The following is a 25,970-nucleotide window of genomic DNA, read 5'->3' on the forward strand; positions in this document are numbered from 1 at the left end:
CTGACTGCAGCTTTAGGAGTGATCAACCAAGAGCATCAGGATCATGATTTCACATGCAAGGTGAAGGAAAGTAGCAGGGAGGGATATGCTGAGGGCTTTCTTCAGTGCTTGTGCAGCCTGTCTCAAACAACAGACATGTGGGGGGGAAATGCCTGGGAGAGGTGGGGAGACTTGAACAGAGTTGTCTGGGAGAGCCGTTTGGCTTCAGCCATCATCTTCAAGGGGACATGTGGGGTTTTTTTACACTTTGAGCACAGGCCCTCTGCACGGGTTTTTAATTTTCTAGATGGACACAGCCAGAGTCTCCAACCATCCTGGGGGGAGGGGGTGTTCTCTAGGATAGTAGATATCTACTTTGTATTAATAGGGTTTTCAAATTCTCTGTGTGGTCTAACACTGTATCCCTTATTGGTGGGAATGTGTCATTTAGATCCTGACTGGGGAGGACTGGAATTCGGTGATGTATGATGGGATCATGGCTTATGGCGGCCCCTCTTTTCCAGGAATGTTGGTCTGTATTTACTTCATCATCCTCTTCATCTGTGGAAACTGTATCCTTTGATGCTACTCTTTTCTCCAAGTGGGGCTGAATTTAAAGCCACCCTTTACTACTTTGTTATATCAGAAAATAATGAATTTCATACCTTACGTTTTTACCTTTTCCCTAGGTCTGAATTTTGGCTTTGCACTGCCAAAAGTAAACTGAGTTTGTTTAATTTCAGCTAGTGCTAAGACTTTAGGCATATAAACAGTTTTAAGAGCCAGCTACGTGCCAGTTCTGCGTGCTAGCTTTTATTTAATATCTTTACATGCTTAGTGTTTTTATTTTTCATTCCCCTTAATTCTCATAGGTTTTTCTTTCCTGCCTTCTCCAGAAACTAATCTCTGTGTGTATCTACTGTACTTACTGCATATTTTTGCTTCAATTGCCTTTTCAGTAATATATTCCATGTGCTTTCATCCAAGCCTTATGTGGAATAAAAATATGTATAATCTACAATATGCTATATACAAATGCTGTAATAGGAGTAAGATATGTTTGACATAATTGATTTATGTGAGATCATATATTAATTCATGTATAAACTAACAGGAACCGTGTTCCATTTCAGTTACTGCAATCTGTGTGTTCTTCAAACACAAAATCGTGTTCTGTTATCTTCCAGCCTGTGCTGGTGTTAAGTTACTTCAGTTCTCTCTGGCTTCAGGGTGAAGTGAGGGCACTGTACATATCACAGGAGGTACAAAGCACATTGCATGTTTAAGTTGTGAGTGTCTTTTCACAGGAATTTGCATATAACATAGAGCTATGGTTCTGTTCCGTTCTCAGTTTGCTCCAAATTTGTTCATGTTTAGTTTCTGCTTCCCTAATAAATGGCCCTCCTGTGTCAGAGGTGACATTTCTTTTTATAGTGGTTCTTCTATAAGGCTACCTTGTAGTCTCAGCCCAGCTCTTCTGGCCTTTCCTCATAATTCAGATCTCTCAAACCCTGTTATTTGACATTTCAGTTGACCTGCATGCCCTCTCTTCAAAGTGAGATGGTGCAATTCCACTTATCTGAAGGTCGAGGTAGGCATCTGCCTGACAGCTTAAAAAAAGCTACAATTTGGATCTCCTTGTGAACTGCAGAGGAAAATGTGAGCCAGCTCTACATGCTGGCTGACTTTGGAGCCATTAGACCTTGGAGCCCAGGGAGGGGTGGCTGTATTTCCAGAGTAAGCCTTGAACAGGAGTTTACTAAAAAGTTATCATGGTGTAATAAGACCCACTCTCAAGAAATTTATAAAAGAAGCTGATGTTCAGATTTGTAACACGAGATCTGAACACTGGTTGGCAAGACAAGAAAACAGTTGTCATTCCTCGCCCTTCAGCTACATGGGCATGACTGGCCATGCATGGACTCTCTGCTAGGAGATGGCAGAGTTATCAGCTCAACCCTTCAATGCCCAGACTAAATGAATTTCTTTTTGATTGCCTCAGAAATGCTAATGAGAGTGCTATGCTTGCTGTCCATAAAATCCACTCATGTCTGTGAGAATACCTGCAATGAGGTGGTTCAACTCAAGTACATAGACCAAAACTGGAAAGCCTGGGTGCCTTATGGTATGAGGCTCCTGAATATGAGTGCTTTAATAGAAGTGACCTAAGCTGTCAAAGATGCAAAGCATTCAGTGCTCCCCTTATCTTCAGTGGGATTTGTTGCACAAAGCAAGACTCTTTTTTGGAAGTTGGAAACTAAAATATAAATCTGGACTTAGGTGTTTTATATCAGTCATTCTGTTGTGAAATTTTGGAAACCCCACACAGTCTGTTAGCCATTTGGATGGAAGGTGTAGGTTTGTGCATGCTGGATACACACATCCTGAACATTTGTGTGAAATGAAAGTTTGGAAAATCCAAGAGATCCGATGACAAGTTGCTAAAAATTTTCAATTAAGAAACCTTTGATATAATGTTGTTCTGCAGCTTTCAAAGCCCGTTTTCTTTAAGTAGCACACAAACAGATATCCTGCTGAATGTATTTTTGGCCATTGCTGTGGACAACCTTGCTGATGCTGAGAGTTTAACATCTGCACAGAAAGAGGAGGAAGAGGAAAAAGAAAGGAAAAAGCTAGCTAGGTAAATCCATTTGCATGCACCTATCTACACTCGTATGCATGCATTCCTGTGAGTGTAATTACACGTATTATGCACGTATATATGTGCAAGTAAGTGTGTGTGTATATGTAATATATATGTATAACTTCTCTGTGAGTGTGTATAGATTATATGTGTGATTAATGGAATTATATATGGAATTATGTATATACAAAGTTTTATGTAAAAGAATTCAAACTAAAGGACAAGAAGATGTCATGAGCTGGGAGTCCCCACAGTTGCAATGACGTGGGCAGAGGAAAGGACGTCTGGGTGACTGATGAGCTTTCAGGGCATAAGCAGAGAATGAGCGTGACATGGTGTCAATGTTACAATCCCATTTGAATCTCCCTATTTCCTTCTGATTGCTTTGGACCACAAGGCATATTTTCAGACTGTCGTTCCCACGACAAGATTCAGCAGCTTCCTTCTCTTTTGATGCCACATGCTGTTCTTCTCTTGCCAGTTTTTTTAGTGTTTCTGCAGACTCTTAGGAGGCACAAGCTGGATGTAGAGCTTCTCTGTCATTCCCAGCTGCCAACAGAGGGAAAGCCTTTCCTTACTGGTTATTTCTACTCACTATCTTCCAGGCTGCTTGGAGGGGATCCCTTGCGCACATCTTTCTGCTTCATCCTGCATGCTAGTCAGCAGGTTTTCCCTGGCTCTGGGAGAGCAGTAAGGGGCAAAACTTTGTAGGCAACCTAGTGGAAGTCCACAGGATATGGGCTGAAAATGGTTGATGCCTTTGTCATCGGGTGAACAAAGAGATTTCTACTGACAGACCTAGAATACGCATGTGTGCAAACACACCAGCACGTACTTCCTCCAGATGCACACCCACCCACATGCAAACACATGCGATTAAGAAATCTATAAAATAAAAGGATACTATATAGAATTAGAGCAGAGTCTCTGCCTTTGCCTGCAGATGAGGACAAGGTGGAGTCACTGGTATGTAAGCTGGACTCAGAATGGACGTACCAGCTAGCTGATGATTCTCATGGTGTGTGCTGTACCACATGAAGTTCCTGAAAGGGAAAAAGCTTTTCACCTTTATAATTCTTTGCTTTTTATCTTGTAAAATTGTTAGGACTGCTAGTCCTGAAAAAAAACAGGAGATAGAGAAAACAGCTGTGGAGGAGGAGACAAAGGAGGAGAAAATTGAGCTGAAATCGATCACTGCTGATGGAGAATCCCCACCTGCTACCAAGGTAGGGTCTGCTGCCAGCCAGCACTCTGTGCAGTGGTGGCATGAACAGCTTGGATTTCTGAGCTAATGCAAACCTTCTGCCTTGTCTGATAAAAGCTTTGCTTTGTCTCCTTCCATTTCTGTCAGATCAACGTGGATGATTATCAGCCCAATGAAAATGAAGAAAAGAGCCCATATCCCACAACAGAAGCGCCAGGTATGTATCTTCTTCCTCTTGTCCATGATTTAACAAAGAGAAGGTCTGGTTGCTAATGCACATACAGCCAAATTGTGGTGGCAGGTATGCTGACCATGTAATGCTTTCATGATGGGACAGGATGATATACTTGCATGTGTTTGCACAGGTGTGGACTTGGTCCTTTGCAGTCCCTATACCGATTAGTCATATTTGATTTGATTTTCTATAAATATCTCCAAATACAGAGCTTTACAGAGAACCAAATCAAATCATACACAAATCTCTGCATATGAAAATATACATATGACTTTGTTTTCAGTCTATTTTTTCAGTACTCAGCAGTTAGGGGAGACTCACAACAGATACTCATGAAAGTCAAAGTGCTGAATGCCTTTTTGTACTTTTTTCTAATCAAAAAAGATAGTATGAATTATTAACATAATTCTAAAGGCACAAGATCTTAGCCTAGAATTGGAAAAAACAAGCTAGATCATTAGTTAGGCTAGTTTTCAAGTCAGTTGGACCTAATTAACTTCATCCTCAGATACTTAAAAGATTGGTTGAAGAAATCTCAGAACGTAGAGCAGTTTTTCTTCAAGACATCCTGAATGGGGAGTGGGGTTGGAGCCGAAGAATTACAAGCTAGTCAATTCAACTTCCATTCTTGGAAAAGTGCTGGAACAAATGATTAAACAAACTATATGACTGCAAGATAAGGAGATGACTAGCAGCCAACATAGATTTGCCAAGAACAAATCACGTCAAACCACCCTTACTTTCTTCTAAAAGGGGCTGACAAGATTTGTAGACAGGAGAGAAGAAGTAGATGTCATATTCTTTAGCTTTGCTAAGACTTCTGACTGTCTTTTATAACATTCTCATAAGCCAGCTAGAAAAACATGGTCTAGATGATTGGGAGAGAAATTGATCAGACCCTTTATCATGATAGAATCATAGAATGGTTTGGGTTGGAATGGACCTTAAAGATCATCCAGTTCCAACCCCCGCTGCCATGGGCAGGGACACCCTCCACTAGACCAGGTTGCTCAAGTACTGATGGCCCAAGTGAGGTTCTACAACCCAAGGGCCTGTCCCGAGTTCAGGTCAGTTCATTGCTAATGACTTGAATGATGGGAGAGGAAATACACTCATTACATTTGCAGATGACATGAAGCTAGGAAGGACAGGGCAGCATTAGAATTCAAAGAGCTCTTGAGGAACTGGATAAATGGTCTAAATAAAATTGAAAGTGTCAGATTCTACACATAGACAGGAATAAACAACTCACAAATAAAGGATCTTACGTGACAGCTAGTTAGGTAACAGTCCTTGAGAAAAAAAATCTGAATCTTGTGATCAAAAGCTCAACAGGTGCCAACAACATTTTGCTGTCTTTCAAAAGGCAGGTAAGTAGTGAGATTTATAAACAGTGGAAACATGAACCTTTAGTCCAGTTATGGGTTTTCCTCTAACTGGCCAATGAAAGCTAACCAGAGCAAAGCAATTACTTTATTCTGTTCACTATCGATAAGATTTCAACTGGGATGTCGTATCTCATTTTGGGTGCCCAGCTTAGGAGAAGTGGGGTTGAATTGGAAGGAGCGTGGAAGAGCATGGTGAAAACAATGCTAGTAGGAAGGAAGAACTAAGATTGAAAGAATTGTGGTTGTTTGAGCTAGAAAAGGCAGGAGAAACATCTTCAAATGCATAAAAGCCTGTTATAGTTAGGGGGGGAATTACCTCCATTATGAGAAAGTGACAGATTCAAGATTCACACCAGGGCAGAATTTTCTAATGGTGAGGCTAGAAAAGATCATGAAGATGGTTGTGGAAGCCCAGCATCACTGAATGTTGTTAAGAATAGGTCAGAAAATTATCTGCCAGAAAAGACTTAGATATAACGATTAGTTGATCCTGGCTTAGCAGAAGCATGAACCAGAGGACCATTGGTGATCCTTTCCTGCTCTGCTTTTCTGTGTTTCTATGATTATGTAACAGGCTGTAATGGGTAATAAACTACATTCTCTTCTATTCCATGATTCCTACTAAATGTCTGATAATAGGTTGATGTGATGGGGTAAAAAAAGACACAATAGTTCATTTTAAATAGTTGGACAAGGGTTTCAGACAAGTGAAATGGAAAACTGTTCCTTGCGTTTGATTTTCAGTACAAAAAAATCCCCACATTTGCTATACTTGTATTCATCCATATTTATAGCCCATTTATCAGGAATGGAGTGTGGTTCCAACACCATGCAATACTGTTTTAACATTACCTGGGGCAGATCACTCTGGCTTTAATCTTCCCAGCACCTCTATAAACACAGGCACTTACTGGACACACATCCCCAGTTGCTAAGGGGTTTGTGGGAGTCTTTAGTCAGAAGCACAAATTAAAACAGCTTGGTACAGTTCAGTTTCTCAGCTGGCTTGGATTTGCAGACCATTACATTTTTTTTCAAGTGAAGGTACAGTCACCTGTATATCAAATTTAAGCCTACTGATAATAGAATTGTGTTTTAGTTACCTTCTGTGGATAGCTTAGAAATAGTCCAGCATGTGAACTATACGAGAAAAACTACATCTACAATTTGTGTCATGGACATTTTATCTGCAGCCATGCATAGGATCAGAGCACAGAAAATTAAGTAAAAACACTTTTAACTCCTGCCTTGGGGTACCAGTCTCTGGCCTGTCATACTTTTGAACAGAACCTGAAATTTGAATGGATGGTCAGGTTTTCTCCTGACTCCTATTAGAAATGCAAAGGGACAGCATCTTGGTTATTTACCATTGTATGATACCATTTCTAAACAGGCCTATTCCCTGAATTGTTTATCAGTTCTTTGTGAAGTTGTTCTCTAACAGCTCACAGACCACTTCTTTCAGAGTTCATGGAAGTCAACTGTAAGGCTCAGATGCAGTAAAGTTTTGTAAATCCCTTGTTAGATCAGGTTTACCATAGGCATCTATTCCATTCTGCTGTATAAAGCTTAGAAATACCAAGACCCTCTCAGAGCTGATGTGGCATGTCACATCTGCCTTGTGTAGTCAGTTCTGGGGAACAAGGCTCCAAGGCTTTCCCCAGCACTAGCAAACAAGAATTTCCCAATCCCCATATGTACCCTTGTCCATTTCCCTTGTGGCCATCTGACGAGTCCTCCTGCTGATTGCTGATCGATCCAGCTGTGGTACAGGAGATGCTGTGCAGCCTCATACTGCCCATCGGGGAACACACCTTTTCTTGCTCACCTGCACGTGGATCCATTTCAGCTGTGCTTTGAGTGAAACATCCTATTGCTTCTTAGATGCAGTCAGCTGGTTCTACCTATCTTCTGTTTATGATTTAAGCTGTTCATGCCTGTGACCTTTCCATGGCTGTGTACCACTCCATCTTCTGAAAACATCCTTCACCCTAACCCAGTGTTCAGAAACAATTTGAAACGGTCACTTCATTTGTTTTCCCTTTATTCTTTCAACCTACCTCACTCAGTCTCCTATTAGTTTCTGCTGCCTCAACCATTTTTCTCAATAACCTCTTCTGACTCTATTTGCTACACAGTGTTGCTCTTAGCCCCTGGAATACTCTGTGTACTTGCAGCTCATCAGATCACCTATCCTCTTTGTTGGAAGTACAGACTAGTTCGTCCAGAGATTTGTGTACACTAGAAGGATTATTATGATGATATGTTTATTATAGGGAGACAGGGAGCTAGTCTTGCAGTCTAGTACAGAAACAGACAAAGAATTCAGAATGTCAGATGAAGGTAAAAACTTGGGATGATTCATGGGAGCTTGAAACAAAGCAATGTCCTTACACAAGAGTTCTGGTCTTTGTACAGTGGAAGAAAAAAGAAAAAAAAACACTCATCATTGAATTTCTCACTGATGCTGCACTGTAGCCTGTGTGTGTTTATGGCTTCACAACCAAAGGGCATCACCATTCTAATGAAGCACAAGTCAAGATGACAGTCCTAGATTTGAATTCCCTTGAACTTTAGGAGAGTTCAAACCTAGCTCTGAACTTGGCAGCTCTGAGTCATGTTTCTTTATGATTTTGTGGCAAGCTTGACTAGAAGGGTCACTTTTTAAACACAAATATGCCTTAGGTATAGAAAACAGTCAAAGAACAAGTGTGGGATTGTAGTCGATGTGCTGCCTAGCCCACCTGTGAATACCACGTTGACCTTTGCTTCTATGAATGCTGGCAACTGCGCAACATACTGTTTCTGTATGCAGGTAGATAGCTTGGGTAGTGACCTGAGCTGAGGCTGTCATCATGTTATTCTTTGTGTATTTGGGCCTCAGTGTTTCCTTTCTTCTGTGCCCTAGGCCCTACTCTAAATGAAAAGTATTTAGAACATTATTCTTTATCTGTGGCTGAGGAACTGAGCATGTTTTCCAGTCTGAAGGTGTGTGGTTTCCAGAATCACTAATATATTTCTTGCTGTATGGCAGACACAAGAAAAAGAGGAGAGGAACAGTGTTCTTTATGGTCTTCATGGGGCTAATCCTTCTTCTAAGAGTCCATTTTCCAGAGGTGTTGTTCCATATCCATTTGAAAGTGTTTTTTTAAGCATTCTTCCAAGTAAAAGAAAAAGAATGATCTCATAGTGAAGGCACAGAACAGGGGCTCAGAATACTAGTCTTTTTAAGTAAGAGCTCTCAAATATCCTATGTGATCATGAGCATTGGTACTCTGGACTGTTAAAGAAGAAAAAGAATTTGCTTACCTTGCTCATTGTCAACCTACTCAGAAATCTGTAGATAAAAGGTGCAAGTGTAAAGTATTGTAATATTATATAAATATGAGCATTAACACCAATTTTACAAGTACTATGCACAAAAGTACTTCTGAAACAGTTTCTTTAACTAATAAAGCCTGTAGAAAGAATATTATAAAATATATTACAACATAAAATTGAGCTGTTAAAAAATAGACTGGCTTAAAAAACAGAAACTCTATGTACAAGCTCAAACATCTATTCAAAAATCTATCAAGTGAATTTGAGCTGAACTCTTGCTGCTAGAAGTGTAAAGAAAGAATCCTATTTGCATGCAATAATGGCATGCATTGAAAAGGCCACTTGTCTCCTGTCTCCAACATCTAGATTAGGGTCTGTGCTGATTCATCTGTTCTTTCTGATGTGTCCATTACCAGATCAAGTACCATACCTGACCCTAAAGGAACATGCTCTTCCTGGAATTTATCTGTCTTTATGGACTCAAAATAAACCTTTTAACTAGACTTTCCTCTTTTGCATTGGCTGGAAGATGAATCAGTTGCATTTAACCTGTCAGACTCCTTTCTTTAAATATTTTTTCCTGTCTTGCTGATTAAGTGAGAGGATTGGGATCTCATGTCCTTTACAGAACAGCATCTGACTTCAGCAGGTAGAAGAAATGCTCAAAGGTGGAAGGTTCTCTTTCACATACCACTTAGCCTGCATCTCTGTGTTTTTTTCCTTGTGGGTGCTCACTGATCTGCACAGTGCCTGGAGATCTGCTCCATAGGCATCAGGTTCGAGAGTCTCAGCTTTCTTCCCACCCTTTCAGTCTTCCCCCCACTGAATTATGAAAGAGGACAGTTTTAAGAATTTCTGATTGGCATAAGTCAAAGTGCCCATGCTCCATGTTTGTTCTGAGGCATACGTGCCAGACACAATCCCAGATGTGGCAGTGGCTCCATGGAGAGCCTTACAAAGGACTAAAAACAGATCTTGATAAACTGGAGGAATGACCTGAAGAAAACAAGATGCAGTTCAGTAAGGATGAGGTCAAAGTGCCACTCTTGGGAATAGTCAGCAGCACAAATGCAAAGAGGAGAGTGAAAGACTAGGCAGCTGTTCCGTGGTAAATAATCTGTGCTTTGTGCAAATCAGAAACTGATGGAAAATTAATGCCAGAGTGTAATGAAACGAAGTGCCTGTGAGGGACATTTAAACAGGAAGACAGTATTATAAGATGTAAGACATAATCCAGCTCTCCAGCACCAGTAGAACCTCAACTGCAGGTTAATCCTGCAGATAATCTAGAGGAAAGTAGCAAGAATTATCAGAGACCTAAGAAACACAGCAGCACCTCATGTAGGACTGTTGTTGTTTTGCTGTAGGAACCAGAAATCCTTCCAGAGGCGTAATAATGGTCCTCAGGCATGTAAAAGCCTTCTGCAAGAGGAAGGGAATTCTCTATTTTCTGTGTCCATGGAAAATAAGAGAATAGATAATGGATTTAGACCATAGCAAGAAAGATTCAAGTCAGTCATTAGAAGAAGCTTTTTTTGCAGAAGGGACAGCAAAGCATCTGAGGAGGCTGCTGAAAGGACATTGTGAGGTTTACCAGCATTAATGTTTTTGCAGAGAGGCTAGACCAATGTCTGCCAGGGTGAGCACTGGGTAGCAGATGCTGCCTTGGAGAGAAGTAGTGAACAAGGAACCTCAAGCTTTCATTATCTTATTTCAGTGATTCTTAGGTTTTAGCTCTAGTTATGACAGAGACAAATGCCCCAGCACTCCAGAATGGGTTATATTTTGCATTAAAAGACAAAAATGCTTCTTTCAGCAGAGGAAGATGAGGAAGAACCTGAGATGCCTGTCGGCCCTCGGCCTCGCCCGATGTCTGAGCTGCACCTCAAGGAAAAGGCTGTGCCCATGCCTGATGCCAGTGCTTTTTTCATCTTCAGTCCTAACAACAGGTATTCAAGAGACTGCTTAGCTGGAACAAGGAGGCAGAGAGCATGTACCCCTTCCACGCTGAGCCCCAAAAGTTATGTGGTACAGAACTCCCTTCCAGCAGTTCATATCAGAGACCTCCTTTGACCAGTCTCTCCTTTAAAGGCCTTGGCATGAAATCCTTGTGAAAGTAGGGAGCCCCTTGACAATATTCAGTGGGAGTTCATGCGACCTGCAAGGCTGATTGAAGACACAAATCATGAAAGCTTCAGAAATAAGGAACTTGGAAGCATGTCAGTAATTGGAATTCCCCAACATATTCAGGTGCAAATTGTAGGCAAGCCATCATGCAATCAGTCAAGCATGAGGTAGGAGCTTCCTGTCCTCATGGCTGCCCAAAATCCACTCCCAGTAGGGGCTTCATGTGTCTCTGCTCATTCCTACACGTCAAGAACAAGCATACAAGAAAAGGGAGGAGGAGGATGAGAGGAATAATTCTTCTCTCGCACTCTTCCTTTTGGCTCCTGCCACGTAGCTTCACAGTGTCCCACCTGTCTTTCCAACACAGATGTGTGAAACCAGTACTGTGAGTGGAGAGCTGAGCTGTGACACAGGGGAATATATCTTTCCAAGGGTACAGAAATGAGCTCACTGCCCAGTGGTCTGTGTAGTACCATGTATCCCAACATCTCCCTTGGGGACTTGTCCTCCAAACCAGCACCAAGTAAGGCAGGGCTATAAAAGCACAGCCGAATTCAGAGCCAGTGTTTCCACAGCAGGGCTTGTGCTGCTTCTCCTTGGGTATGTGCAACAGGGGGGGACTGATGATGATTGGGACTCATGGACTCTAATGCCAGCTTTGCCACCCACCCACTGTCGCTTGTTGAAGAAGTAAATTAACCTCTGCAATCATCTGTAAAATTGCTGTAATAGTGGCTTGGAGGCTTAACAGCCGAAAGTAGAGCTAAATAGATTAATGAAGTGCCTCTAGAATTATCATAGGACTGTTATGAGGTTTAACTCCTCATATCCTGATACCAACGTATGGAAGGTGCTGTAATGGTCTCCAGTAAGCATGCTGCTGTTTGATGAAAGACTGCTACTTCCTTACTTGCTAGTTTCCCACTAAGAGCACCAATCACTTTATATTAGGGTGATGTTTAACAGACGCCCTGCATGGCATGATGTCCTCCCAGAAGCCCTTTGCAAATGCCAGCCTGCCCTATATCCATATGGCCAGATATGTGCCCTATTAGCAAGGTAGATCCCCCATAGCTCCTGCTCAGTGACACTCCAGCCCCAGCTCAGAAAGACAATGGCCACCTTGAAGCCCGTTTCTGCTGCTTTTTCCCCTAAATGAATTGGGAATGCTTCTGTGAATGAAAGCAAGGGATATAATTTTGGGTTTGCAGGTTTCAGACAATATCTAAATCACAAAAGGCTCTATCAGGAGGGAGTGACTGTTCCCCAGTCAAACGCACCAAGCGTGAGTCCTGCAGGCAGCCAGTCATTCTGTGTGCGTCACTGCATGACGTGGGGAGCCAAGGCTGCCCAGCACCCAGCAGGGCCAAGCACAGCTGCCTGGGTCCATCGTTCTCCCTGCCGCTGGGGCAGAGGGAAGCTGCTCTGCAGAGCAATCCTCTGGGGACAGTCCTGCTGGCAAAAGAGGAGGGAAGAATGTTCCCCAGGTCTTGCTGTTCTCTGAGAGATAAAGTTGTGCCTCTCCTTTCTCTTGCAGGTTTCGTGTCCACTGCCATCGAATCGTTAACGATAACATTTTCACCAACCTGATCCTATTTTTCATCTTGCTCAGCAGCATCTCCCTGGCAGCTGAGGACCCCGTCCGACACCTCTCCTTTAGGAACCAAGTATGCTTCCCATCCTCCTTCCCTCGCTGTGTATTAAAAGTGTGGTACAAGCAGATCGTTAGTTGAAGCCAGGAAAGGCAGAAAAGACTGCATCAGAGGCTTTGGGAGTGACTCTCTTGCCTGATTTGTGCCTTTTCTAGGCTGTGTGTGAAATCACTGGGTTTTGCAGTGAACATGAGTCAATGCAGAATTTGGCCTCTAGTTCATTTCAGAAGCGTGTGTACAGGAAGGAAGGGCAGGAGGCTGAAGCAAATTTATGGTTCCCTGGGATTAAGACATTAGAAATGGTCTGTAGAAACATTGATGGGGATACAGATAATTCTAATCTTGGGGATTTGCAGGTTCCCTTAGGAACATTTGTTCTCCTGCCACATGCTTTCTTTTGAACTAAAAAGCCCAGGGCCTGATTTTCACTTTGTTCACACTGGTGTAAATCAAGAGTAACATTCTTGAGTTTGATGCAGTCACTCTGGGGGAAATTGGTGTCATCAAAGTTAGAATCAGGCTATTTGAATGCAAGCTGCAAAGTTATCATTAAATTTGAGATAATCCTCAGAAAATATGCTGTGCTCCTCTCCTCACCAGCCTGGGGGAAGGAGAGGAAGGCATTCAGCACAGAGATAACATTCTCACCTTCTTTTCTGACCATTCTTATTAGTCTTTTGAAATGTTCAGTGCTCCCTTAACTTTGCCAGTGGTTGTTTCCATTAATCTGGGGTCATTGTAGAAATCAGAAGAGTCAGCAGTCATATGTGAGATTTCTGATCTCTGCTGTCTGCAGTGGCATTTTGGTGCCTTTATGCTGGAAGAGCTTGCTAGGCTTAAAGAGTGGGACAATTTTTTTGTTGTTGCTTAATAATGAAACCTTAATTTAATGCTCAGTGTTCTACCTCCCTGAAATATCCTGGCCTGATCATGTATTTAAACACATATGTGCACGCAGAGAAGGTGTTAATGGAGGTTTATTCCTGAGCTTATCTTAGAGCTGTTTTGCATTTTGTCCTGAAGGAGCGTACTAAATAATACAGTCAAACCTGTGTCACCGGTGACCCACTTGTACACAGCTGAGTGTGCCCATCATGTAGGGATAAATGTATGTCAGTATGTATTAGCGCTGTAGCATGATGTCAGCTGGCATATGGACTTCTGAAACGCCACAGAAGCTACCGCGGAATCGGTAGCAGAGCGATTTAAATGGGAAAAAAAAGTACTCAAAGCTGGTTGTCCTGGATAAAAGAGCTGAAGGTTTGGGGCAAAGTGTTCTCTTCTCTATTTGAAGCCATTGATGTTGCATGAAAATCTGTGTTTAATTTTTGCAGGTACAGATGTTTAAAATGTATCGTACAAGGGGACACTGACAAGACGTTTGGGTTGCAAATGTGGTCTGCCTTTACACTTTAACAGTAGAACAGTAAGATTGTGCCCTGCCCTGTGCCCACACAGAGGCCTGGGAGGGAAAGGAAGAAAGCAAGCTGAAAGCAAACTGCCTCTGCCTTCACCGTGGGGCAACATAATCAGGCATTAACCTGTGTACAAGGACTCATGCAGACTAGTGCTGCTGTTGACACAAACTGTCCCAGGGCAGGAAGACAGGAGTTGAGAGAACATCCTCCAGCATGGGCTAGTGAAGAGGCTTGAACACGGCTTCTGTCCCAGGGTGGGCTAGTGGCTGCATCTTTCTTGTGTCACACAGGGCTCAGGCAGCAAGTTTTTGGAAGTGCCTCCAAAACACCCTTTAAAGCCCACGCAAGTCCTAAGACTTTATGTGCCTACAATATTCTCCTGTTTGCACCTTGGCAAGGTGCTCATTCATTTTAATATATTCTAAAGTAAATTCATGTTTAGATAATAAATATGCCTGCTGATAAATAGTACTGCCTGCACAGGTGGAGCAGTGATCATTTTCATTAGGCATGATTTCATCTATAAGGGATATCTTTATTAGCTGCGGCTTTGGGGCCAGATTCCACCAGTGTGCTCTGGCTGCTTTGCAGTGCTCTAGTGATGTAAAGCAGCTGCAGGAACAGCTTAATCATCCACTTTAATCAAGTTTATGGCTGCTTTATGTTGGTGGAGTCAGGCAAAGCAGCCTAAGAGTATCCATGAATCTGACCCATTGATTATAAAATTATTCCATTGATATAATAACCAAATGTCAGGACCTACGAGGCAGCAATGCAAGGGGACATTTCCAATCATAATATGTATATATTAATATAAGATGCAATTGAGATCTGTCCATCCTTGAAATGGCACTTTTGAATTCTCTAAGTTGCAAAAATTTACAGAGCCCAAGACAGCCTTGAAGAAACGAGAACAACTTGGGGTCAAAAATTGAGCAGTGACCTGAAGAATTTTAAATTACACAGTAGCAGTAAGTGATACATCCCCCCATTTGACATTTAGTCTCTGCAAATTAGTCCAGATTCGGATCATGCTTAAATAGTGCAATCTAAAATAACCCTGTAGTTTGCAGTAGCTACCCCATTGCCCATGGCATACCGAGCTGTAAGAATCTAGCCGTCTGTAAATCTGAATTAGGGTTTGGGCACTGAGATCCAATAAACACCTGTGGGATGGGAGAGGACAGTTTATTGCTGTATGTTTATTAGTGTTTTAGCAGTAGAGGTTTAAATTTCACAAATAATCAGCTTTCTACAGCTTCCATATATTGGCCTTTCGGTTTAGAACTTGGTTAAGCTAAAACAACAGTGATCCAAGGGCACAATACTTCTGATTTTCACCATTTGTAGTATAGATAACACTAAAATGGCTTGGAATATTGGAATACATTGGAAACAAAGAGAGTTCAATTCTGGTCCCATTAGTCAATTACAAAGTTCCTATTTGCTTTTGTGGGATGTCAGTTGATCAGCAGTGAAAGACGTTTCTGTCAGTGATACTTTGAAAATCACTTTACACTTCCAGACTTGCTGTTGCCTTCTGTGACACTCTAGGGCCTCATTTTGTGGTCTGCTATGCATGCCACCGGTATCCCCATCACCAGGTCTAAATTTGTGGGAATAATGAGTGTTTCAGCTTGCCTGTTATCTAGGATGCCAATAGAAAGATGCAAGATTTAAGTTAGGCACCTTGACCAAATTGTGGTTGCAATACAAAAGCTGGGATTCTCTTCAATTGACAGAGTTTTTGTTATTCATCCTAATTCAGGAAAATCAGGATAGAGGGGAAAAAAAAGAGCTAGAGCATCAATTTGCAGTTTGCTTTTCTTCCTTTGTGAGAGTCACAGAACAAGTCTGAATGGAAGTCAATAAGAAGGAATCTCATGTTTTCCACTGAGACACCAGGCATCCTTGCGTTCTCAGTTTGGAACTCTGTTTGGGAAAACCCTTGAATTGTCTGTTCTTTATCAGATTTAAAAAAAAAAAAAAAAATCCTACAACAACAACCAAAATGTTATTTTGCCTCTAGAGCCCTCACAGGATTGTAACTCAGAGAAGATTTCATATAACATGCTTCTTGTCCTCTGTGCAGGACCTTCAATGCATTCAACAGGACGTCGTTACAAAACCATTTCCTATATAGTCCTCCTTGTTCCCTTGTTAAAAGGCATATGTATTTGATTTTGAACTGTGATTTCCCATTCAAGTGATCAGTCACTGATCTACCCTCCCTGCTCCTATTCCCTTTTGTTTTTACAGATTCTCTTTTATTTTGATATAGTTTTTACTGTCATTTTCACCATTGAAATTGCTCTGAAGGTAAAGTGCCCATCTTCTCTACCATTACTTGTTCACAAGCTTACTAGTTTTCTGCCACTATCTGTTGCTAACACACACGCCTGTTTGTTCCTGGGTCACGCTCAGTACCACTAACCCGATTGTGCTTATTTTTCAGATCCTAGGCAATGCAGACTATGTCTTCACTAGTATCTTTACATTAGAAATTATTCTTAAGGTAACCAATCTGAGCAATACACTCGTTTTCTCCTTTCTTTCTTTCTTTCTTTCTTGCTCTCTGTCGCTCTCTTTTTCTTTTTTTTTCTTTTTTTTAACCCCATTATTATCTCTACACAAAGGATTGTTTATCTTTTGATTTTATCCTTTTGGTAGTTGCTTAAAAAGTCTCCTGTGAAATTTTGATATTCAAACTTGTAATTCGGGGCAATGGAATGGTAATCCTATTGGGAAAAGTAAGAGGTGACCAAGAAAAAGGCCACCACCCCATAAATTTTTCTTTCTACTTTGGCCAGTCTTTCCAAAACAGGATTTATTTGCTGTGCAAGGAACTCTGAGCACATATACTTCCTCTTACACACGCTACAACCCAAAGAGAAGGTCTCTGTTCTGCACAAGTCATGAGGCCGGGCCAGAGGGTGGCCGATGACTTCTGTAAGATTACAAGGTGCACAGTCAAGTAGGAGACAGGGAGCACAGTGCAGAAGCTTGCTTTTTAGGTGTGGAGAGGTAACCGAGAGTGCAAATCACTGAAACACCAAGGACTGTAGCCGCAGACGAAAACTGCTGCATCACCTGTTTGAAACCTGGCTTCCCATTTCCCAGGAATATGCTCTATGCCAAGGGAAATATGCAGGAGAATGGTTTAGCTTGAAAGAAAATAAAAATAGGCTGCCTTGTTCTTAACTCTAATTTTCCCAAATTGGTAGGCTAATAATTTAAATAACAGTAATTGAGCAAAGTTCTAGCTTTCTAAATGCTAGGTTCACTTGGCACCTCGGTTTTTTTCTCAGCAAGCTAGTTCTAAGTGCTGGCAGGCAGTACCTGGGAGTTGCTCAAATCTTGCAACTCAAGACCCTAATAACAGTATCCATTCTGAAGGCTGGCAAGCGGGGTGGCACCTGCATATTTTTGTGGAGAAATGTGCTTTTTGATATGACTTAAAATTATCAAAACCGTAATGTTCTCCAAAGAGATGTACATATTATGCTTGTGTGCAGTGTACATCTGTGTTTACACAATAAATCTGAACATGCACGTACCAAATGGCTGATCAAAAAGGCCTGTCAAAAAAGGAAAACATCTCAACAGCAACATTTAAAAATAAAACCATAGTTCAAGGCATCTGCTTGAACTTTCAATTACTAATTCTGCTCCCACTGAAGTAAATGGTAACAAGCTTGAGAGAAACACAGTTTGCATAGAACTTGAACTCAGCAGAGCTTCCCCTCCTGATTTCAATGGTGTCTCCTTTCTTTCAAGATTGCCATACAAAATCTAACCAGTAAAGGGCATCTTTACCACCTTTGTTATGGCAAGAACCCCTCCCCTCTTCCCCAATTCAATGTGTCTATAAGTATAAATTCTAAACCAAGACCAGAGTTTATACTTCCTCCCCTTCTAAGATCTGACTGATTAATAGTCAGTTCCCTGATGTCATGGATGTTTGGTGAAAAAAATAATCTGATATACCATGTGCCCTTCCACCCTTCTCTGAATAAAGTTGTCACAGGTCGGCATAGCTGGAAACCACTAGCAGGTATACCATCCTGAGCTATTAGTGGGAGCCAGAAAACTCCAGTTTGAATTTCTAGTTCACACTTCTCAGCTGGGAGTCTGGCTAGTGCTTATCATTGAGGAACAGTCTCATGGTGTCTGCTTCAAGTTACTTTAGACATCTAACTTAGATGAGATGCAGAGGACCAAATTTAGAAGACTGTGTTCCTAACCCAGGTAATGGAGGGAGATTAGCAGTTGTGGGGATGGGATTTCTTCAAAGCAGCTACATTAGATCACTCACCAAGCCTAAGGTAGGTGGTACAAATACCCCCATCACCTCACCCTCTTTAACTGTGCCAGACTCATTTAGTCACATACTGTAACTAAGCTCAGTCTAAAATTCAAATTCTGAGCTTAGAAGTGTTTAGGTGTGACACTGTGGCAGAGACCCACTTCTGTTTACACTGTCACTTAATCCAATTCTGGAGCTGTGACATGCTTCCCAATGTCAGAGGATATTCAATACCCCTTCATACCCAGAAGGAGTAGAGTCCCTTGTAAAATATGTGAAATCGTTCCTTTCCATTACTGGGTGATGTTCATAACTATTACTTCCACAAAGAAACCACTCTGTCTCAAGGAATCTTACCTTGGGCTTTGGGAGGAAAACCAAGGGCAAAATGCAACTGCTTCTGGAATAAAAATGGAGGAAGCTGGATAGGGGCGGGAAAAGAGATACAGGATTTAGCTGAACAGAAGGAGCAAACTGAAGAAAGCAGGAGTTCCTCCTGTTGCTTCAGTTCATCTCTAAACCATCAAATCCCTGAGGGATTCTGTTTTTTCTTCCTGGAAGGAAGAGAACTCAACTGTCCACTGCAGCTGGTCTAGACATTGAAAAGCATTACAAAAGATCCCTTTTTATTTTATATTTTTAATTAAATTTCAGTAGAGAGGCCTTTATATAATACAAGCATCATACTCACAAGTGTCCTCTGCCATTGAAGAAAAAGGGGAAAAGAATATAATTGCAAAGAGTAGTTTTTGTAAGCAGTCATTCTGCTGCTTTGATGATTATAAATGTTATGTAGTCTATGCACTCAAAGCGCGTATTTTACTCACTGAACGTAGTATTGGCTTTCCCTAGTTAGGTCTTTCATAGTTATCTTACTGTCCTCTTCGCTCTCTTTTCTTTCAATGGGGACTCAACTTCTCCTTTGGGGTCTGGGGGTAAATTGCCTGCTATGTTAGAAACGCTGCCCCTCCCCAGTTATATACTCTGAGCACAACCAGATGGATTTGGTTTCTGAGCAGATGCTAATGGCAAAGTGTGTTTGTGTCTTCATGTGCCTTCCTGCAGATGACCGCATACGGGGCTTTCCTCCATAAGGGCTCCTTCTGCAGAAACTATTTCAACATCTTAGACCTGCTGGTGGTCAGCGTTTCTCTCATCTCTTTTGGGATCCAGTGAGTGAGCTTTTTTCAACCGGCTGGTTTTTATGGGATCATAGGACTGGTTTGGGAGGTGATACCTCAGTCTCATTTTCTTATCTGGGTAAGATTTTTCACATGAGCCTGGAGGTATTTTTCTCAGATGATTCAAGACCATTAAAATCCATGATCAAAAAGAGAGGTAATGATTGGGAAATGCTACACTAGTGACCTGAAGCAGGGATCTTCCAGAAAGAGCAAATGAGAACAAGAATCTTGATCCGTTGGGAATCATGACACTTAGCTTTGTTCCAAGATCTCTGATTTACTGTGTCGGTTCAGGACAGTTAAATAACTTACTGTTCCTTTCCAGACCTCTCACAACCTCTTTGGAAAATGGGGTGATAATGTTTTGCTACTTCCTAAGATGTTGTGGGTCTTGGTCAATGCAAGACCATCAAGTGCTTGAAGAGCTGTGTGAGAATCTGCAGAGTACTGGTGGCAGTGACAGTTGATCCTGCTTCCGTCATGCCACTTTGTGTTGGTTGATCTGTTAATTTGCTTAATAGGTTTATAGATTTACTTGATTCTGTGGAACTCTGTGTGTTGGAGTTTCCGAAGTAGAATCACATTTGATAAGAAGTAAGCTCCCGATTGTTACTTTTACAGGTTAACAGCTCACATATGTTATGTTCCAGAGCTAAGTCAAGCAGAAGGATTTGTCAGGTCCATTGGCCTTTCAGTCAAGGTCTTAAGAATGGCACAGTGCTCGTTTTGACCTGCTGTTTCTTTCTTACAGACCTAACTAGACTCTTAATATGTTAGCAAAAAAACAAATGTTCCCAAAATCAGTAGGAGGGCCTGATGTCATACAGCACGGAGAAGATTCTCAGCCAGGGCTTTAGTCTTGGAAGATGCAGAGAGCTCTGTTGTAGTAGATATTTGTGTTCAGTACATAAAATTAAGTGCATAAGTCATCCTAATCAATCACTGGGAGTTTCCACATCCTTAAATTTACATACACATTTAATTGATTTGTGGAATCAGAGGCCAAACACATTGCAGGATCAAACTCCAGGTGGATGGTATATCTTTAATGCTGGAGTCACCTGGAGTTTCCACTCTTCTCTGAATATTCCAGTGGAGTGCTGCTTTGAGTCTTATCTGAAAATGTCTTGTGATGACTACATCTTGTTACAATTTTCATTAGATACCTTCAGAGTATTTGGCAGCTTGCCCTGCTTAAAAAAAAATACCCTGCCTGTGTTCCATTCCCTTCATTAATACAGCAAAGATGGTGAAAGCCAGGAGAATGTATACTGAGCCTGCCTAGAGCAGGAAGCAAGATCTATGAAGATAACATCAGAGAGTAGTTTCCTTACACCTGAAGTTCCATAGCAAGGAGTTGACTCTCTAACTGTCCTAAGCAGTCTAAGGCTATGTAGGATTTCAAACAAGAGAGTGAGTGAAATCCATCTGCCCTCACAGCACACCCCTTATATTGCTGTATCTCTCAAACCTTCCAATACTTTCTTTCAGGTCCAGTGCCATCAATGTAGTGAAGATCCTGCGTGTTCTGCGAGTGCTTAGACCACTGAGAGCCATCAACAGAGCCAAAGGACTAAAGGTTAGAAGAGTCCCAATGCATTCTGTAAACTATACAGTCAAGTTATTTCAGGCTACAAGGACTTTTGCAATGGTTCAAGTAGTGTTTCAGCAGAATCACAGAATAGTTGAGATTGGAAGGGACCTATGGAGGTTGTCTTGTCCAACAGCCCTGCTCAAGCAGGGCCACTGAAAGCAGGTTGCCCAGGACCATGCCCAGATAGCTTTTGAATATCTCCAAGATATTCAAAGGACGACAACAAAACCTCTCTGGGCAACCTGTTCCAATGTTCAGTCACCCTCTCAGTAAAAAAGTGTTTCCCAACGTTCAGATGAACCTCCCATTGACTCTTGTCCTGTCAGCGGGCATCACTGAAAAGGGCTTGGCTCTGTCTTCTTTGCACCCTCCCTTCAGGTATTCGTACACATTGACAAGATTCCCTCGAGCCTTCTTTTCTCTAGAATAAACAGTCCCAGCTCTCTCAGCCTTACTTCATGGGAGGAATGCTCCAGTTCCTTAATCATGTTTGGCCCTTCACTGGACTCCTTCCAGTACATCCATGGCTCTCTCGTACTGAGGAGCCCAGAACTGGACACAGTACTCCAGGTGTGGCCTCACCAGTGCTGAGTAGAGGGAGAGGATCATCTGCCTTGACCTGCTGTGGAAGTACTTTGTCTAATGCAGCCCAGGATACCATTTGCCACCTTTTCAGTGAGGGCTCATATTCAACTTGGTGTCAACCAGGATCCCCAGGTCCTTTTCTGCCAAGATGCTTTCCAGCTGGGTGGCCCAGCATCACCACTAAGGTTAAATGATGTAGTTTGCTAGGGTTACAGATGGGGTCATAAGCTTTTTTTAACATAGCCTTGCTGTATTAGATAAATTCCTTGCTGTATTAGATAAATTCCTTCCTGTGGACTGGTGGGTGTCCAGCTACATAAGGCGGTGCTGCTGGAAGATTCAGAGAGCTGAGCTCTGGTATTTTCCTATCCCTTTCTGCCTGCTTCTAAGAGTACAGTGAGAAATGTAACAAGTTGGTCTTCTCTCCCCTTTCCTGTTAAACAGTTAAATGAAACTCTTTTATTTGTATTTTTAGTCTTGGGCTTCTCCCTTACACAGAGCAGCTTAGAACAACTCTGCAAGTTACTTTTGTTCCTATCTTCCATTTGCAGCATGTGGTCCAGTGCGTGTTTGTCGCCATCCGAACCATCGGAAACATTGTGATTGTCACCACTTTGCTGCAGTTCATGTTTGCCTGCATTGGAGTTCAGTTGTTTAAGGTAAAACCATTGGGCCCATTCATTCATCCATTACACTTAGCTGTATTCTGGGTTGGGAAGAAAAATAGCATGAAGAAGCCTGAGGAAGGGAAGATGGAGTCTTCTGTGTCAAAGACAAAACATTTGGGGCACTGTAAGTGTTACCTGGGCTCCTGCTACCAGCAGTTCCCCAAAACTGGACCAGGCATATTCAGAACTCCTGCCCTTTATCTATAATCGTAAGAAATCATCAGTAACATCAGTAACCTCCTTTTTCCCTAAATAGCTTGTGGCATGACTTAGTGCCAGGGAAGTGAAGGGGGCTGTCCTAAAGGATCGTAGGCTGTCTACCCCTCATCTTGTAGAGGAAGGGGCATGCCATATAATCATGGGAGGTTATTCTTCACTTCTTTATGTCTGCTTTTATTTCTTTGCCCTTCACCACCCTTCTGACAACTAGTGTTCTGCAGCACTTGGAGGTCATGCACCGCAGGGCATACACATAAAAGTACTGTGCAAGCAGATGAAAGCCTGTGTTCTGAACTACCTAGATGCAGGCAACTCTCGATCCTGTTTGCTCACATCTACCTGCAAAAGAGCATGTAAACATGCTCATGGTTGGTTAAGCAAGTAGTAAATGCAGTCATCTTGCTACATGATCTGTCCTAACCCTTCCATTGTCAGGAAAGGAAACTTTATTCCTCTTTCTTCCTTTCCAAGGGCAAGCTGTACAGCTGTACTGATAGCTCCAAGCAGACGGCAGCAGAATGCAGGTGAGTCTGACCTTTCCCAGTTAGTGCCCTTCACTGGCCACCCACTCTCAGGGCCTTGTACTGGAAGCACAGTTCTGCTATGTTCTCTCTCTGCTCTCCATCCACAGAGGATACTACATTACGTATAAGGATGGTGAGGTTAACCAGCCGATGATACAGCCCCGCAGCTGGGAGAACAGCAAGTTTGACTTTGACAACGTCTTGACTGCCATGATGGCCCTCTTCACTGTCTCAACCTTTGAGGGCTGGCCAGAGTGAGTGCTTCTTGGGCTGGTGCAACACTAGCAATGTACCTCGTTCATTTCAAAAGAGAAAATTCAAACGCAGAGCATAGTTTTTCCCATTCTAAGTATTTAAATGAGTCTAAAGCATTAAATGTAGCAATAGTAGCAGCAGTCATTGTAGTATTATATACTTTATAAATTCCCCAGGGCCTGCAAGAATTGCTGTTCCTGTACTTGCGAACAGTGCACAGCACTGTCTCTGGCTCTTAAAAAGTCATTGCCAGTAGTAGCAGTGATAGCAATATTTGTAACAAATATTACACATATAAATGGATATAAAATGCCTGCCAGCCACTTACCAGTATTGCTAGCTGTTGCAAGTTTCTCGATGGAGACCGCAGAGCAATATGAAACACAGCAGTGCTATCTCTGCAGTATGGGCAGACATGGGGTGTCTTACCAGGCTGTGCTGTCTGTGCCACAAGGCCCAAGAATTCTCACAGCTCCATTCTGTCAGAGTGACATGGGCATGCAGAGTATCACGGGGTTCATCCTGAACTGTGTCACCAGGTGATGCCAACAGCAGTGTTAACAAATGCTAGAAGTGCTGAGATCCCCTTTTCTCACAAAACTCAGTTCCAAACAACACAGACTCTCCTGTCTTCCATTAACTAAAGGGCATGCTTTTGATTTAAATTTTAATTGTTCAACTATGAAAACATTTCACCCCTGAACAGGTTCAAATGTGTAAAGTTAGTAAGAGCCACGTCTTCTCTTTTGCAAGAATTTACTCTCAGATCAATGCAAGTCTGCGCATCTGTGAGTGAAGTAATTTTGATACAAGTAGAAGAAAATCACAAAGTTACAGTTTATAACATCACCTGTAAGGCCTCAAGGCAGTTGCAGATTTTCTCTGCATTGGGCTCCTGTTTGCTTTCAGGTTGCTGTATAGGTCCATTGATTCCCACATGGAGGATGTGGGACCCATCTATAATCACAGGGTTGAGATCTCCATCTTCTTTATTATCTACATCATCATCATTGCTTTCTTCATGATGAACATCTTCGTTGGTTTCGTCATCGTCACATTTCAGGAACAAGGAGAACAAGAGTACAAGAACTGTGAGCTGGACAAAAACCAGGTAATTTACAGCAACTTGTTGCCGCTGAAGAGAGAAAGTACATTGAGAATTAGCATTTAAGGAGAAGTACATACAGAGAGGAAGATGTGAAGATTGCCAACAAGATAAAACACTTAGCTGGCTTCACTGCCATCTTTCAGGAGTCAGGTAAAAAAATTCTTGCTGTAAGCTTTGCTCAATGGACATTTACTTAAAAATTTTTGCTGTACCATTTGGTTCACTGAGATTAGGTGAGCATGACAGCATTGTCTGGCCAAAGTAAATGCATATGGCACTCTTCAATAGGTAGAATATTCACGTTCAGATTATGACCTAAAAGAAATTCTTCTACCAAGCATTTTCATTTCAGTAAAATCTTGAAACGTGTGTTTATTATGTTTGGAGGTAGCCGGCCAACCCTGTGCTTTGGTTTTGATTTTTAAATCTACCCTGCCTCTTTCACAGCGTCAGTGTGTAGAATATGCCCTGAAGGCCCGGCCGCTGCGGAGATACATCCCTAAAAACCAGTACCAGTACAAAGTTTGGTATGTGGTCAACTCCACCTATTTTGAATACCTGATGTTCGTTCTGATCCTGCTGAACACCATCTGCCTGGCCATGCAAGTAAGTAAGCAAGCAGAAAACCTTACAGGTGATGAATTATTAGACTTTGTTGGGGAAAATGTAGAAACGGCCAAGGTCGAGACCTACTTTCACCTTCACGCCATGTATTGCGGGAGAGGGGGAGGGACATGATAAAAAACATTGTACCATGTTCACTCCTGATGACATTTAATTAAAATGAGGAATCTGCCTCTCTTCCTCTTCCTGCTAATATCTGACACTTCCAACAATTCTGTTTTAACTCCTTAAAAACAAAAAGATGAAAAAAACCAACAGTTACATCACAGACCAATTCAGTGGCCACTATAATAAGTGACTTCTCAATTCTGACTTGTCTTCTGTGAAATGCAGGAGTAAGCCCAGAACTGCTACTCACTTGAGATCTGAATTTTAAACCTTGGGCTTTTCTGTGTTAAAAAGTAGAGAGGAAATATTTTGGCAAACAAGGCAATCAAGGAAACGGGATAGAGGGTAGAAAGGCACTAGTGTCGTCTTTATTCTGTGTTAAGAACCATAGAAACTGTCTAGAAAGAACCTCTAGAGGCTGTATTGTCTATCCCATCACCTGAAGTCCAGATGAGCTTCACCTAAAGCATTTATTGATAGGTGTTTGTCTAACTTGGTTCACTGCTGATGCTACTGATTGCCTTACTACCCACTATGCTGCACGTTCATTTTCCTTACTGTGTGAAGGTTTTCCAAATATCTAATGTGAATTCACCAAAGAAACATTTGCAGCTGTATCTACAAGAATAGCAAATAGAGGAGGTAAATTAACATGTGTAGATGGAACAGAAAAGGGGAAGGAGTCAAAACCGTTACCAAGTAGCCAGCTTACAAAAAAGAAGTTTTACATTCCTTTCAGTCAGGGAACAGGCCCTCATAGACACAAAGTGTTCTGTACCTTTCTCCAGGTCTGTACTTTCCTGGCTTGTTCCTTGCGGTCTGTCTCT

At 42.0% G+C, this 25,970-nt stretch overlaps 1 protein-coding gene across 3 annotated transcripts in view; it reads left to right on the forward strand.

Moving 5' to 3' along the window:
- Positions 1–25,970, forward strand: part of CACNA1C (calcium voltage-gated channel subunit alpha1 C) — a 490,567-nt gene that overhangs the window by 388,163 nt on the left and 76,434 nt on the right. Inside the window, exons 15-29 of one of the 3 annotated variants that reach the window (XM_054839042.1) lie at positions 431–551; positions 2,506–2,620; positions 3,729–3,849; positions 3,975–4,044; positions 10,588–10,720; positions 12,436–12,565; positions 16,228–16,287; positions 16,424–16,483; positions 19,340–19,446; positions 20,950–21,037; positions 22,189–22,296; positions 22,996–23,048; positions 23,156–23,302; positions 24,213–24,414; positions 24,859–25,017. In XM_054839042.1, the coding sequence (XP_054695017.1) occupies positions 431–551; positions 2,506–2,620; positions 3,729–3,849; positions 3,975–4,044; positions 10,588–10,720; positions 12,436–12,565; positions 16,228–16,287; positions 16,424–16,483; positions 19,340–19,446; positions 20,950–21,037; positions 22,189–22,296; positions 22,996–23,048; positions 23,156–23,302; positions 24,213–24,414; positions 24,859–25,017 (1,674 nt within the window). The remainder of the gene's footprint in view (positions 1–430; positions 552–2,505; positions 2,621–3,728; positions 3,850–3,974; positions 4,045–10,587; positions 10,721–12,435; positions 12,566–16,227; positions 16,288–16,423; positions 16,484–19,339; positions 19,447–20,949; positions 21,038–22,188; positions 22,297–22,995; positions 23,049–23,155; positions 23,303–24,212; positions 24,415–24,858; positions 25,018–25,970) is intronic. The other 2 variants (XM_054839051.1, XM_054839061.1) reach the window with 2 other exon arrangements.

This window comes from Grus americana, chromosome 1 (assembly GCF_028858705.1).
Source record: "Grus americana isolate bGruAme1 chromosome 1, bGruAme1.mat, whole genome shotgun sequence".
Lineage (NCBI taxonomy): Eukaryota > Metazoa > Chordata > Aves > Gruiformes > Gruidae > Grus > Grus americana.